Source organism: Notothenia coriiceps, unplaced genomic scaffold (genome assembly GCF_000735185.1).
Source record: "Notothenia coriiceps isolate Sejong01 unplaced genomic scaffold, NC01 NC01_scaffold00000339, whole genome shotgun sequence".
Taxonomy (NCBI): domain Eukaryota; kingdom Metazoa; phylum Chordata; class Actinopteri; order Perciformes; family Nototheniidae; genus Notothenia; species Notothenia coriiceps.
Genome location: NW_011333040.1, coordinates 10,638,747 through 10,652,270, shown reverse-complemented (window position 1 = coordinate 10,652,270; position 13,524 = coordinate 10,638,747). Strand labels below are relative to the sequence as shown.

The 13,524-nt window shown below is 40.3% G+C and overlaps 1 protein-coding gene across 7 annotated transcripts in view; it reads right to left on the bottom strand.

The window, feature by feature from the left end:
• Positions 1–36: 36 nt before the first annotated feature.
• Positions 37–13,524, bottom strand: part of cacnb2a (calcium channel, voltage-dependent, beta 2a) — a 92,341-nt gene continuing 78,853 nt past the window's right edge. For 4 of the 7 annotated variants that reach the window (XM_010771013.1, XM_010771006.1, XM_010771035.1 and 1 more), the window contains 11 exons: positions 12,119–12,241; positions 11,877–12,013; positions 11,699–11,775; positions 11,257–11,390; positions 9,072–9,152; positions 8,905–8,963; positions 7,941–8,050; positions 6,703–6,854; positions 6,066–6,161; positions 5,408–5,590; positions 37–3,035 (listed from right to left, as the gene is read on the bottom strand). In XM_010771013.1, coding sequence (XP_010769315.1) covers positions 2,289–3,035; positions 5,408–5,590; positions 6,066–6,161; positions 6,703–6,854; positions 7,941–8,050; positions 8,905–8,963; positions 9,072–9,152; positions 11,257–11,390; positions 11,699–11,775; positions 11,877–12,013; positions 12,119–12,241 — 1,899 coding nt within the window. In that variant the 3' untranslated portion in view covers positions 37–2,288. Of the gene's footprint in view, positions 3,036–5,407; positions 5,591–6,065; positions 6,162–6,702; positions 6,855–7,940; positions 8,051–8,904; positions 8,964–9,071; positions 9,153–11,050; positions 11,071–11,256; positions 11,391–11,698; positions 11,776–11,876; positions 12,014–12,118; positions 12,242–13,524 lie in introns of all 7 variants that reach the window. The other 3 variants (XM_010771028.1, XM_010771051.1, XM_010771042.1) reach the window with 1 other exon arrangement.

The following is a 13,524-nucleotide window of genomic DNA, read 5'->3' as shown; positions in this document are numbered from 1 at the left end:
CAAACATCTGGCCCCTTCTCCCATCATGCGGCATTTTGAGGACCTTCACAATGACCTCAGCTCAATCCCTCTTCCTGGGAATACCATTAGACTCTTAAGTCCGTCCACACACATCTGTCTGGAAATGCCAGCCGACTGCACATCAGCACTGTATGTAGAGCTGATTAAAATGGCCACTTCTTTCACTGCTGCACTGAAGGTGTTTTTGTTCATCTATTTTGGAGGCATCTGAGTGTGGAGAAGCTATTTCAGATGCATCCCCACAGTTTTGTCATTCATGTCCATGTTGTCATGACGACTCAGAAGGCAGGCCAAGGAGTTTACCTCAATTTTTCAGCAGAGTTTCCGAATATTTATAGACACTGCTCTCCTCCTGTCTGGGTCTTCTGACAAAGCACACATCAACATTTTTCTCCCCCTTCATCTGTCCTTTGTTGCCAACTTTATTCTTCATATTTATGCATTATGTACATTCACATGTACACTGTAAGAAAAAATCTGTAGTGCTACCAATGTAGCATAGAAATGGAGTTGTTTTTATAATTACAATTGTCAGGCAAAATCAAAAAAGTGAAGTGATAGGGTGGGTTTGTAAACAGAGGGGCATAGAGCCAGCTCAATTCCGAATTCCTGTATTATGGAATTTTACAGGAAAAGTTAAACGTTAATTAACCCTTAAAATAGGTTGTGTTAGTATGGGGAATGATACAAATATTTTTGTCTGGAAAACAAAGTGCATCTTTAAACATTTTTAGTGAGGAACGTACTGAAGAAGATATCTTAAAATCAACATTCATTTATACTCTGAGGTGGGAGTTCAAGTGGGAATTTAACAACATTCAATAGAAAAAGGAGTTAGACTTAATAAAACATGAATCTAAGTGGAGTTTTGGTTGTAGACCTACAGAAAAGTTGCAATGTCATATCAAATTTCACTTGAAACCAACGTGAATCAGTAAAAGTGCAGAAGGGTGTATCAATGGTATAAAATGTTTCTGGACCCATACAAAGAGAACAGTACTGCATCTACGAGAGGAAGTTGTAGAATTTCTTTGTCTTGTAAGGCAAGACTAAGGTGCACCTCCAGGGAGGCTTAAAGATGTCCGAACCCAATATCTTGAACCATTGATGCAGAATTAAAAAAAGGAACTAAGCTATAAATGATTAACATAAAATTAAGGGAGTAGTCTGACACTTTAGGGAACATGCTTACTAGCTTCCTTGCTGATAATTAAATTACAAAATCAATAGCACTTTTTATCTGTCGGTTACATATTAGCCTGCAGCTAGCAATAGCAGCCTGTTAGCTTACCGTGAGTCAGCTGAAGATAAATCGCAACTTTTTTAATTTGGTTATTTATACAAAACAACATTTTACATATAAAAGGTTAGTTAGTGAGCTTTAAATATTATTTGCAACCTTCAAACAGGGAATGACTGGCTGTCTTCCCGTATGTAGCTAAGCTAACAGGCTGCTAGCTGTAACACCATATGTACCTTACTAATATGAGTGTAATGATCTTTCCCTTTAGACCCAGTTGGCAGTTAATTAGGTGCTAAAACAAATCAAGTCTAATCCAACAGTCCTGTTCTTTAGACTACCCTCATTGATATAAATGGGGTGGACAAAATAATAGAAACTGCCAATATAACAATACAATACAAACCAAAAGCACCACACACTGCAGTCTCCAAAGTTATGATAAAGTTCAGTTTCAACAAAAACTGTTGAATACCTTTATGGAGGTATTATATTTTAGACTGCATTAGTTTTAGTTGCAGTACCGAACAAACTGGCCACTCTCAGCAAGGCAGAGAATAAGCCTATTTCCCAAATTGACAAACTGTTCTTTAAAACAAATTCCATCTGCAAACACAGTCTCAAACTAACTTGGTTAGTCAACTGTTGGAGTCAACCCTAGCAGTAGTCTGAAGGAACAAATTATTCAAATGATAGCAAGCAAAACAATTAAAAATGCTAATCACAGAAAGCACAGCTCCGTACAGAAAACAATTCTGCTTTTGTGTCATGCTTTATCAAACACAGGTTTAAAATATGCATATTTGAGAATATTCATGCATATCCACACATAAACAACGTCTATGCATAGATACACACATACATATATTTATATCTATGTAATTAAAATCCTGCCATTGAAAAAGATGCAACAGCATTTCAAAAGGAAGTGTACATAAATAGGATGCTGTGGTTTCAGGGTATAGCAGCACGATGGGAGAACAGAATGGTTAAGAGTCCAGATGAGCTTCGGGAGGGATTTGGTCTGTCACTGGTGGATGTAGGAGTCTCTGGACCACTCCCCTGCGTCTCCCCTTTTTTTGGGAGCCACCTCCACCTCTCGGTCCCTGTCTCTGTCCCGATCGTAGTATTGGTGGTGGTGGTCCCGTGCCGGCCGGTGATGGTGCGAGCGCTGCTTGTTCCGTTCGTTATGGTCCTGCTCGCGCTCCTTTGAGCGGTGTTGTCCAGTGCTGTGGCCGGCCTCCTCCGCCCCCCCCCGGTGATGGTGATGGTGGTGGTGATTGTGGTCCCGGTGGGGCAGTGGCTCATATCGCTGTTGCTGCTGGGGGTGCCCCTCCCCTAGATCCTCCTCCTCCTCCTCCTCCTCATCTTCCTCCTCCTCTTCATCCTCCTCCTCCTCCTCCTCCCGGTGGAGGAGTTGAGTGCGTGGCTCGATATAAGCCGAGTCCTTGCTCTCTCGGCTCTCTCTGCTCTCGGGGGTCTCAGAGTCCAAAGTTTCCTGCCGAGAGAGGCCCCGCCCCCGACCGCTGTGGTGGTGGTGGTGGTTGTGTTGCTCAGTCCTGGTGGAAGACGAACGGTGGTGGATGTGCTGGGCTCTCCTGGAGGTCTCTGTCCTCAGAGGCCTCTCCTCCTCATTGCCCTCCCCCTCAGCCTCCCCATCGGCATCACCCTGGTCCTGGTGGTGGTGGTGATGGTGATGATGGTGCTGGTGATCCTCCTTGGAGCCCTTTCTCTCCACCAATGCTTTATCACCTTTCTGCTCTGCACCGCTGCCCTGGGGTCAGTAACATATCATGTCAGTCAGTCAGGGGACATAAAGCAAGAAAATGCAAGAAAATGCACTGCAAACACACACAAACACAACTCATGCAGATTAATATTCACTTCAACCTTGCTTCTGGTGCATTTAAGCACTCTCGTTGAAAACACACACACACTGCATGAATATTCATCAACCAACCATGGAAGGTTAATGAACCATTGGAGGAAGGACATTTTAAATATAACTTTCAAGGTTTCTGAATTTTCAGTCAGCAGGACCAAGAGGGAATTCTTATAGATTTCAGGCACTTCAAGTCTGAAAGAACTTTAACATTTATCTGAGCACCTTTTCACACTCACCACACTATCAATCACATGTCAATTTAATCCTGTTCCTCATCAATTTCAGGGATTTCCCAAGTCTTACATTTCCCATTGTGATGGCAGTGGATGGAGAGAGGGGTAGGGTGTTAATATCACGCTCAGATGTGTGACCTTTGGTGAAAATGTTATACTATACAAAATCATACAATGGAAATGAAAACCTATCCTACACTTGACTCAATGACTGTTTTACCAATAAGGACTATAAATAAATTGCATTTGAAATCAAGGATTTCAGGTAATTATGTAGACCCACTTCCTGTCTGCCTCTGCTCTAAATTTCCCAAAATGTTTTGTTTATCCTTATTCTGCTTTATTATTCAGAGCAGAGTGTATCCCACAATGCAACACCGTTTTGTGCACCACACCTCTCCAATTGTTGGTAGTAATGCACCTTTAAACTGTTTTTTGGGCAGACGTTTAAGTTTGTGTTTAATTTAGTTTGGAAATTATAATTAGTGTCCAAACAACACACAGTTACAGCAGAAAATCTACAGATGTTAATTTCTTAACCTAAAAAAAAATTCTTGAGACGAAAAGAATAGCTGCACACAAGTATTAAATAATAACAAAAAATGTTCAGCAACAATTTGAGAGACAAGATAATTACTTAGCATTCAATCTAATATCATGTTATGTCTCTTTTACTACAATAGCCTGGCATGCTTCTAACTAGCTTTAATTGCTGTATAATTAAATAACTGCTCTGAGGCATGAAATGTCACTGTAAGGCTGTGGGTAATCCAAATTATTCATCATTACGTTGAATCAAAATAAGGCTAACAAAGTATCTCAGCAAAATACACACAAATACCTTAAGTGTGGGTGTTGGAAAATAACCTAAACCGTATTTACTGCAGGTTTTTTTCTTTTCTCACTCTAGGGCTTTAGCATGGTCTATGCCAGTGGTTCTCAAATGGGGGTATGCGGACAAACTACTAATAGTAGATGAACTACTTTATTCAAATGTTTACAGTAATTCTGGATAATAAGATGGGAAAAGTAAACGGGGTGCTCTCTTTTCCTCTCCCTCTCCTTACAGCCCGTCAGTCTCGTGCAGCAGTGAACCTGTCTAACCGGCCTAAGTGACCCGACAGTAAAGAACAAATATATTTATAACTAGTTTAGCTAGTTCCAGAGTAGATAAACTAGCTAAGTGTGTTAGGTCTAACTCTTAGTGTATTTTGGTCCGCTCAACGGTCCGTCACAGCGGCGGAGCTGTGATCATGCAGAGCTGCGTGTTCTCCGTCAGCAGCAGCTGATCTGATCTCTCTCTCGCGTCCGGTTATACTTCACTCGCGTCTATGTCCAAATCTATCAGATCTAGTTAGTTCTAGTTAATTATATGACTGCCTACTTTTCAAAGGACCTAAACAATAAGCGTGTGGCCGCAAAGTTTAGCGCAGTATTATGCATATGTTTATATGAGGGGTCAAAATCCCATGCTCAGAAAATGCTCATATATTTTTTTCTCTTCATTCCCCACGCCCCAAAATAAATAAATATACAAATATACCAATTTTAGGAAAAGTAACGAAGTTTGAGCAGTGTGGGTTTTATATTAACAGAGTTACACATATTTCAAAACGCGAAGTGTAATAACTGCAGTTTGCCTCCCTGTCAGAATGACAAAGTGAAGCACAAGCCCATGTTTCTCACTACATTGTAAGTACAACTTATTAAAAAGATCAGTTCAATGCAACTAATGTCGTCTTAGTGTTATTGCATGATGTTAAAATTGGTTTGCCATGAATTTAGTGATGGATTGTAAACATTTTAAATGTAGCGTGTTTCTCAGTTACAAGGTTGTTGTTTTAATAAATCAGACACTGATGGTGCAGCGCTGTACCTCTTTCTATAGGCTTTCCTTAACAAATTGTTTTTGCGCTGATACTTTCAAAGGGGGTACATGATTGAAAAAAGAATTATGCTACTTCTTATCCTGTTTCTCTGCATAGCTTTGCTACAGGTAACCCCCCTGTGTGTCCTCAGCTCTTGTACCTGCACGGCGGAGACCGGGGTGGGGCTGGAGGGCAGGGCGGCTGTAGGCAGCTTCGTTAGCATTGGGTTGGGGGGGTTGGAGCTTGTGGGGTGAGTGCTCTTCCAGTACGCCTCCAGGTAATCCGCCATATGCTCACATGCATCCTCCAGCTGGTTCTCATCTAGGATGATGTCGAACATCTCCTGAGGAAGGGGGGAGAAAGGGTTAAAAGGAAACATGAACAATTTGAAAGTAGAGAAAACAAAATGGGGCTTTAGAGGAATTTCATAATTAAAGACTGTAAAATTATCTATAAACAAATCATAATGATCGTCATACACAAACTGTCCCAGCATGAGAACTAAATAGCATTAGGAATTAATTCTCAGACAATCTTAATTCCCTAAAGATGTGGATTGTCATTTGAATTAAATTGAGTCTCTACTTTCACAAGCCTGGGTTGCTTGCTTCAATTTCTAAAATAATAACTAAGCAGATTACAGCACGGAAATAGAACTGGCACAAATTATAAAGCTTTAAAAAAAAAGACTTCACATATCCATGCAACTAAAATCTAGAGCCAATACCACATCTGAAATATACAACTGCAGGTTGTTTTAAACACTGGATTTAAGTCGGTAATGATTTGGGTAATTTGGGTCCACTGTGGAGACTTACAGGAGGGCACTGAGCCAGCTTGTCAGCAGCCACCATCTGGACATTGAGGTGTTTGGCCTGAGACTTGCCTCTAGACTTGATGAGCCTCGTGAGCACCTGAGGGCAAAAAGGCAACATGGTCATGGTGGTTTTAGTTAGACAAAAATGGAAATACAAAAACTAAGAAGATAGCTTTTATATAGCCAAAGCCATTAACAGGTATGGTGGAAAGTAACTAATGGATTGTGTCTTAAAAATAGGTTGAGCACAAGTGATTTGTGCTGCTTTGTATTTATACCAAATTATATTTCTGTGTGATTCTCCCCTAAAGTTTAGCTGTATATGATATGGCAGAAGTTAGTAATTAAGAGGACAGGTGGCAGACAGTGTTTTATTTTAGCCCGCTCAGAGTGTGATTCACACTGATGCCACTCTGATTTCAAGCTTGTATCTCTCGCTGCTTAGCAATGCCTTTTCTCATCCTCTATGTTACCCAAATAACTGTTTATTTTATTAATCACTGAATCATGAGCCCTTTTTTTCAACTCATGCTGAAGGTCAAAGCGATGAATCAGTCCCCTCAAACATGCATTATTTAACATCAGAGCTAGGACACTTTTTAAACGCACAATAACTGGCTGTATCACGTTTTACTCACCTTAGGAGAGGTTATCTTGACGTAGACAATGATGGGGGCGAGGGAGGTCTTCCCTAACTGTGACGGGTGGTTGATGGTGTCAGCGTCCAGAACCACCAGCTGTAACGTCCGGGCAAGTTCGAAAATCCGCTCAATCTCACTCTGGACTTCAGCTGAAGAAGAAACAAAAGATGTCAATTCAGAGGATTGACTTCATTTATTTCATAATCAAATAGAGCCACTTGTTTTTTGATGGAAAAGGTGGCTTACTCATAAACCAACTGTTTTACCACACAACCCCAACTCCAACAGATGACAACGTGACTTAAAATCTGTGCTACAAATATCCCAGCAGGGCACGATTCCCAATCTGAGAAGAATCACAGCCAAGCTTCATAACTTCCAGTCACGACAAAGTCTGAAGTAAACTGATCAAATGAAAACATTCCACATTAACAGCTCATTCAGGCTACGCCTGTATCACACATTCTCATTTTCTTGCTAAAATATGCCAGAGGGGTGATACATTTTTTACTTATTTCCAATGCAACATTTTCTTGCATAACTTTTCACTCATCAAGAAAACACTCATTTTTGATTCAAGACATTTGCATCAGAAACAAATGTACAAATCTTTAAATCTTTGTGTAGATTTCCTTTAGGAAAAGTGAACATTTTAGGGTCTATAGAGCATGAAGTGGCTTGTTAAGACGATTTCTTATACATAAATAAGTAACTAAAGTGACACCGGATGAAAAATGGGGAATTTTCTTTTTCTCATCGTCTCCAAGTGTAATATTAAAAAGACAGCGAACGTGTGGGATCTGTTTCCTTATGCTAATTCTGAAGTAATTTCCTGCTACAGCAGCACACCAATACATTTCCTGCATCTACAATAGGATTTCCTTGGGACCTCTTACTCTGCTGCAGCTGCTGAGTGATGCTGATGTTGATACATAGCAAATATTGTCCCAGTTGTTTGACTAAGGAATCTGTTTCATTCTAATCGGATCTGAACCCAGATCAACCTCAGTCAAATCAGAGCGGCTCTTGAACTTGCTATCGTGCCTTGATGTTCTATATTTCATTCCTAACAAAAGGAAACCGGCCAAGGCCTGTCGCGAGTTATCATTACAATTGTCAAGAGTTCCTTTAATCGTTTCCTTCCTTTCCCACATAAGCTGGTCTCCTTGAAAACATTGTGAATCAAAACAAAAAGATGTTGACATGCATTGCACTTATTTCAAGCACGAACGTACCCAAGTTGGAGCGCGTGTTGGAGCGCTCGATGATGGCGTGCTTGCTGGGATTGTTCAGGACTGAGCGTTTGGCCAGAGAGATGTCCGCTGTGACGCGAGTGATTGATATTCTGAAGAAAAAGAACAAGAGAAATACTTGATTACCAGAGAAAAGACCCAAAAAAAAGCAAAGAAGACGCAAAGCAAAAAAATTATAACGCTGTAAAAGATGGAAGAAGAAAATAGAACTCTCAAAACTGTTCGAAAAAGATGGAGCCAACAGGAGACAATACATTAACATTGCTCAAAGATAAATAACATGAGACTTAAGTTCATGGGTCTATGGTCAAACTCATTATACTTAATTACGTCTACTTCTGTGAACTTTATTAAGTAAGAATAACATTACTCCAGATGTTCTGCTACCTACTTAGTGTAGCTACTGTAGCTATATAGTTGAGCTATTCTTTTGTGTTGCCTCTTAGCCAGAGACACTCTTGTAAGCGGTGATGCAGTTTATATATCTAGGCTTTTATTAAAGGTAGGCAGAATTGCAAAGTGAATGGGAGGCTTTCAGGGAACCTTATTAAAGTCAATTATTGTCTATTGCCTCTTCAAACTAGGTTTGCAGAACATGACTTAAAGTGGAATTAACACAACACACTGCAGCTGCTGGTGGTCTGAGAGGATCTTAGTGTTAGTGTTGTGTAACTTCATGGCCTCTCTGCTTCAGATGGGTGGATGGACTCAACATTGAGTGAGTAGAATCCGGCTCTGCTCTAGGGCCCACTATGACCTATTAAGGACATGGAGGGGGTCTATTTAAAGCAGCAGCACACATCTGCAGGCCAAACAAACTTGTTACACACTCCCTTGGCCAACCTCAGGGGACTGATAAATACCAGCATATAGAGTTAGAGGGAGAAGGAATGAGGAAGGAAGGAAGCAGGATGAGAGCTTTTATTTTAGATCACGAGGAACTTACCTTCCCTCAAATCTGTGTTTCAAAAAGTCAAACAGCGCTTTTTGCATCATGTCTGTCACCTGTGGACCGGAAATGTAGGGGGAAATGAGAGCAACTCGTTAGTGGATTCACATTTTACAGATCATTTTCTAATAGAAGCAGGGTAGAATTAGAAATGGTTGTCGCACCTCATAGCCCTTCAGTGATGGTCCAACGAGAACCACGGGCCGCATAGAAGGCACAACGTCGTACGGAGGAATGTGTTCCGTCTGCAGAGAGAAGAAGAAGAAAAAACAGTTGCACACATTTATGGAGACAAAGTAAACACTCACCATCACAAATCACTTGAGGGACTTGGGACAACACTGACCCAGACTACATTTAAAAGCACTGGAACATTGTGAACCATGAAATGGGACGTCCCAGCTGGCTCGACATAACACAAGCTTTGATTTATTGAATAGATTTGGCAGTTTATTTCACAAATGTCAACATCATCACATTGTTGAAACTTCAAAGAAGCTTACAGTAAAATGCAATATTTTATGATGGATTTCAATGTTTCGTTAAATCCCCCCATTTCATGGTTCTGATGTTATGGCATCAACTATGTGAGAGGAAAGGTTAGTTGGACAGGGAGAAAAAGCCACAGTAGTTTAAAAGAAGCTACAAAAATGTGTTTTGGGAACCTCAGGACAGTTAGGAAAACTTGCTCATTGCTGTTACGATAAAGTGGAAGCTCAGTTTGTGTAACCGCCTCGGTTTTAAATAAAAAATGAATGAGGTGATTTTGACAAGAGCAGATGTTTTAAATTAGAGCAGAAATGAAAAGTTAGTTAATTTATAGAATGATGGATGTGTTGAGATTAGACAGATCGCTATAGGTGCCGATCAGGTATGGTTTTACACATTGTTCAATGTCAATATATTATAATATGATTTTCCATCTGCGGTTTTAGTGCCACAGCAGTCCCTTGCATTGACCTACTTTACATACGACCTTAAAAAGTATTCTAATAAAGCTAATAAACCCATTATGAATTCAGATATTAAATAATTATGAAAGAGCACTGGTTTCAAATCCATTGAGGAATACAAATCTGTAACTGAAGAGAACACATGTGATCATCCCTTGACAGAATAGTAATAGTCACTAGTTCTGCTAATCAGTTAAAGTCAAATTTAAGCAATAATTCTCAAATCTGTATTGGTTCAATCTCCTCAAATGTATATTTTTGTTTTTTTTGCATCACAATTAGCTGTCTGGATGTGTCAGAAAACTGCAGGGAATGTCAAGTACTTTCTCTATCTTTAAAAAAACCCAGACTAAAAATGTAAATGTGATGATCATATCCTCAACACAGTTTAAAAGATTAAAAGATTCTTCCCTTATTTGTCCTTATGTTCAAGCTGCTGTAAATGTCTGTTATCTTTATGATGAGGAGGTTTTATGTTTGCTCTTCCTGCTCTCTCCACTTCTAAACATTTTCTGTCTGTCTCACATTTGCTGTCGTCAGCGTGCTTCCCATGGGACGTTTTGGGAACTGATGCACACTGCTGCTGACTAACGTGAGAGTACTAATGGACACAGTGGCTCCGCTCAAATACTTCTGTCCAACTCTACATTACTTTATGAACGTCAGCATAGTCATGGGAAATGTTCATGAACTAGCATTTCATAAAATTAAGTTGACTTAATTGAATTTAGTGTCAGATTTTTGTGTTTTAAATAAATGTATCATATTGTAAATGTATTGTAATAATTGAAACCTCTTTGTCATGTTAAAAAATAACTTGTGTTAGCATGTTAGCTAGTGAGCTTTAAAGTCGCTGCAAGACCATTCCCCGTCTTTATGCTAAGCTAAGCTAGCAATCTCTTATCTCTAGTGGCATTAAGAAAGATATAGGAATGATGACGCTCTCATTATTTGATATTAGATGATAGACTATAACTATTATGAGCATAATTTTTATGAAGCTGTTCACACTGAGCTCTCACTGTCAGGATCACAAGTTCACTAACAAACACACAAACAATCACAAACACAACACAGAGGATTGCAGGAGCAGTGAGTAGGGTGGGAGGTCAGTACAGAGCTGAATCTCTAAAGAGGGTTTGTATAGTTCAGGTCCCTGCTGAGCTGGTGCACTGCACGCCACGACTTACCGACTTCTGCTTCTGCTTAGCTGTGGTGAGACGGAAGAGGAGAAAGAGAGAGGTTAAGAACAGGCATGCATGCCAACGGACGGCAGTGGGACGAGGACTGTGTCGTAGACAAACAGGACGGGCGCTAAGTGAGGCCAAGCAGGCATTAAGTCAAGAGACGTGCGGACAGATAAGAAAAAAATAGCTTTAGGTAGTCCGGAATTTACCTTCTTAAAGAAGGGCATTCGTTTCTCTTTTGCTAGGGGTGACATGACAGTGTTTGGACTGGCTTTAGGGGAGCGCAGGTTGACCGGAAGCTCATTGTCCTCGGGGTCTAAGTCTGTGGCGTCTATGTCAATGGCTACGCACACAGACAGACAACAGCACCATCACATAGATTAACACAGGAGGGCACAGGTAACCGGGTACAATTCTCAATGACAGTAGCACAGAATGTACAGTATGCTACTAGACTGACAGCAAATGAAACATGAAAAAGTACATTTAAGGAAATTAAATCATCAACGTTATTGCTGGTAAAAATATATATGAAAAATCTAACTAGTGCATCTTACCTTCCACTTGAATTCAATGGTTAAAAGTAAGTTCAAAAGATTACAGAATAAGGTATAAAGTTGGCGTTTTGAAGGTGCCCAAGAAGCTACTCACCAGATGAAGGAGGGGTAGATTTCCGTGAGTTAGGAACCACTTCACCTAAACTAGTAGATGAGTTTGCTCCCAATTTACTGAAAAGAGAGAACACGTGAGATCAACAACCCTTAGGACGGCTACATTCATTTTAGTCTATCTCTTAGCAGACACAGAGAACTCAGATAAGGGCTTTTACCTGGAGTGGAACTTGCCCTGTTTGGCTCTCTGCTCCAGGAGGATGCGAGTGTTTTCAATCTTCACTGGACTTGGGATGAAACCAATTTCACAGCCTTCCTTCACCAGGCGTCCTATCCACCAGTCGTTGTTGAATTTCTACACAGAAAAAAAGTGATGTTCTTCTCCTGATCATCATCATCCTTATTGCCCTCAAAATCACTGTACTAAATATCATCTCTGATTGGAAAGTTAACCACTCACCTCTTTGACATGGAGGAAGTCTTTAGCGTCAAAGGAGATGGCCATGCCAGGCACAGGGACATCGTCATCGTGACACGGGCTGTAGTTGACATTTGTGCGGACAGCAAATGCAACTGGTTTGGTCTGTTGGGAGGAAAAAAAGGTCAGTTTGTGTCAAAGACATCATGTAAGAATTGAGACCTTTCAAACTGTGAGATGTGATTCTTGTCTTTGTGTGAGGTGTTAACATCCCCCTAAGCGAGGGATACAAGCAGACGGACTATCTGCTACAAGCTAAAACACTTATGCAACATGTTGGCTTCTGCAGAAATCGGCACTTAAAACAGGAGATTTTGGACTATTTTCTAAAATAGCAATTAGACTTGTGGTCATAAATTAATCCTACAATCTTAACAATAGTTGAATCAATACTGGCTTTCCTATGGCATCACTATTGACCGTCCTCTTTGGGACATACAGTCCTTTCAGATAATGCATACAGCTTAGAAAAGGTTTCTTGAGGCTGTGATGTAACCACATATGGTTCACATACTGTCCACATATGAGACTTTCATACTTTCCAAACATAGATATGTTTTCACAAAGCAAAAGCAAATCTCCTCTGCCCATAGTGACGCATTTGATTTTCTAAAAAAAATTATTTGTATAAGATCTGAAAACATGTGATGGGAGAATCATATGCTCACAGACAAACCCTCTGAATTTATATCCCAGGAGGATAACCATCTAATAGAGACATCTTTTTAAGAATGACATAAAATACTTTTGGACATAGCCTGGCGGCGATGGCAGCAACAGTTGGCAACATGGTCATGCCCTCAACCAGATTACATTTGTTCTGCCTGTGACAAGCATGACAGAAGTCGAATGAAAAGCTAAGACGAATGCACAAGGGAGTAGCTTAGAGTAATCTCCCAGCGTAGACTCACATGCTGGATATTTACCTGCACATGAAAGCGAGCAAGATGAGGGGAAGGGTGTGCGATCTTCAGCTGGAATCCAAATGTAACCCACTAAATCAGAGCTTTGATGATGTAACTGTGTAATGATTGAGGAAAAGTCTTTTAAAGTGCATCATAGTGGTCTTCCAATCTCATTTTCCCTTCGCAAACTAAAAGTAGCAAGATGTAGTATACAAAGTGGGAATAATTGTCTTATATTTTGAAATCAGATTTTCTGGCCCCTTGGGGGCAGAAAGAAACTTCAAAACATGGAAAACACAGACCGTATTAAAACTTTTAAAATGTGTAATGGCACATTTGCTATCCTACATTTTCCTACTTATCCTACTATTGACATATCCAGAGAAGGCCAACGCCAATTGCTGATCGCATTGAACACCGGCGATTGAACTTCATTGCAATAGAAAATAATATCTTAAATATATCCTACTGTGCATTTCAGGA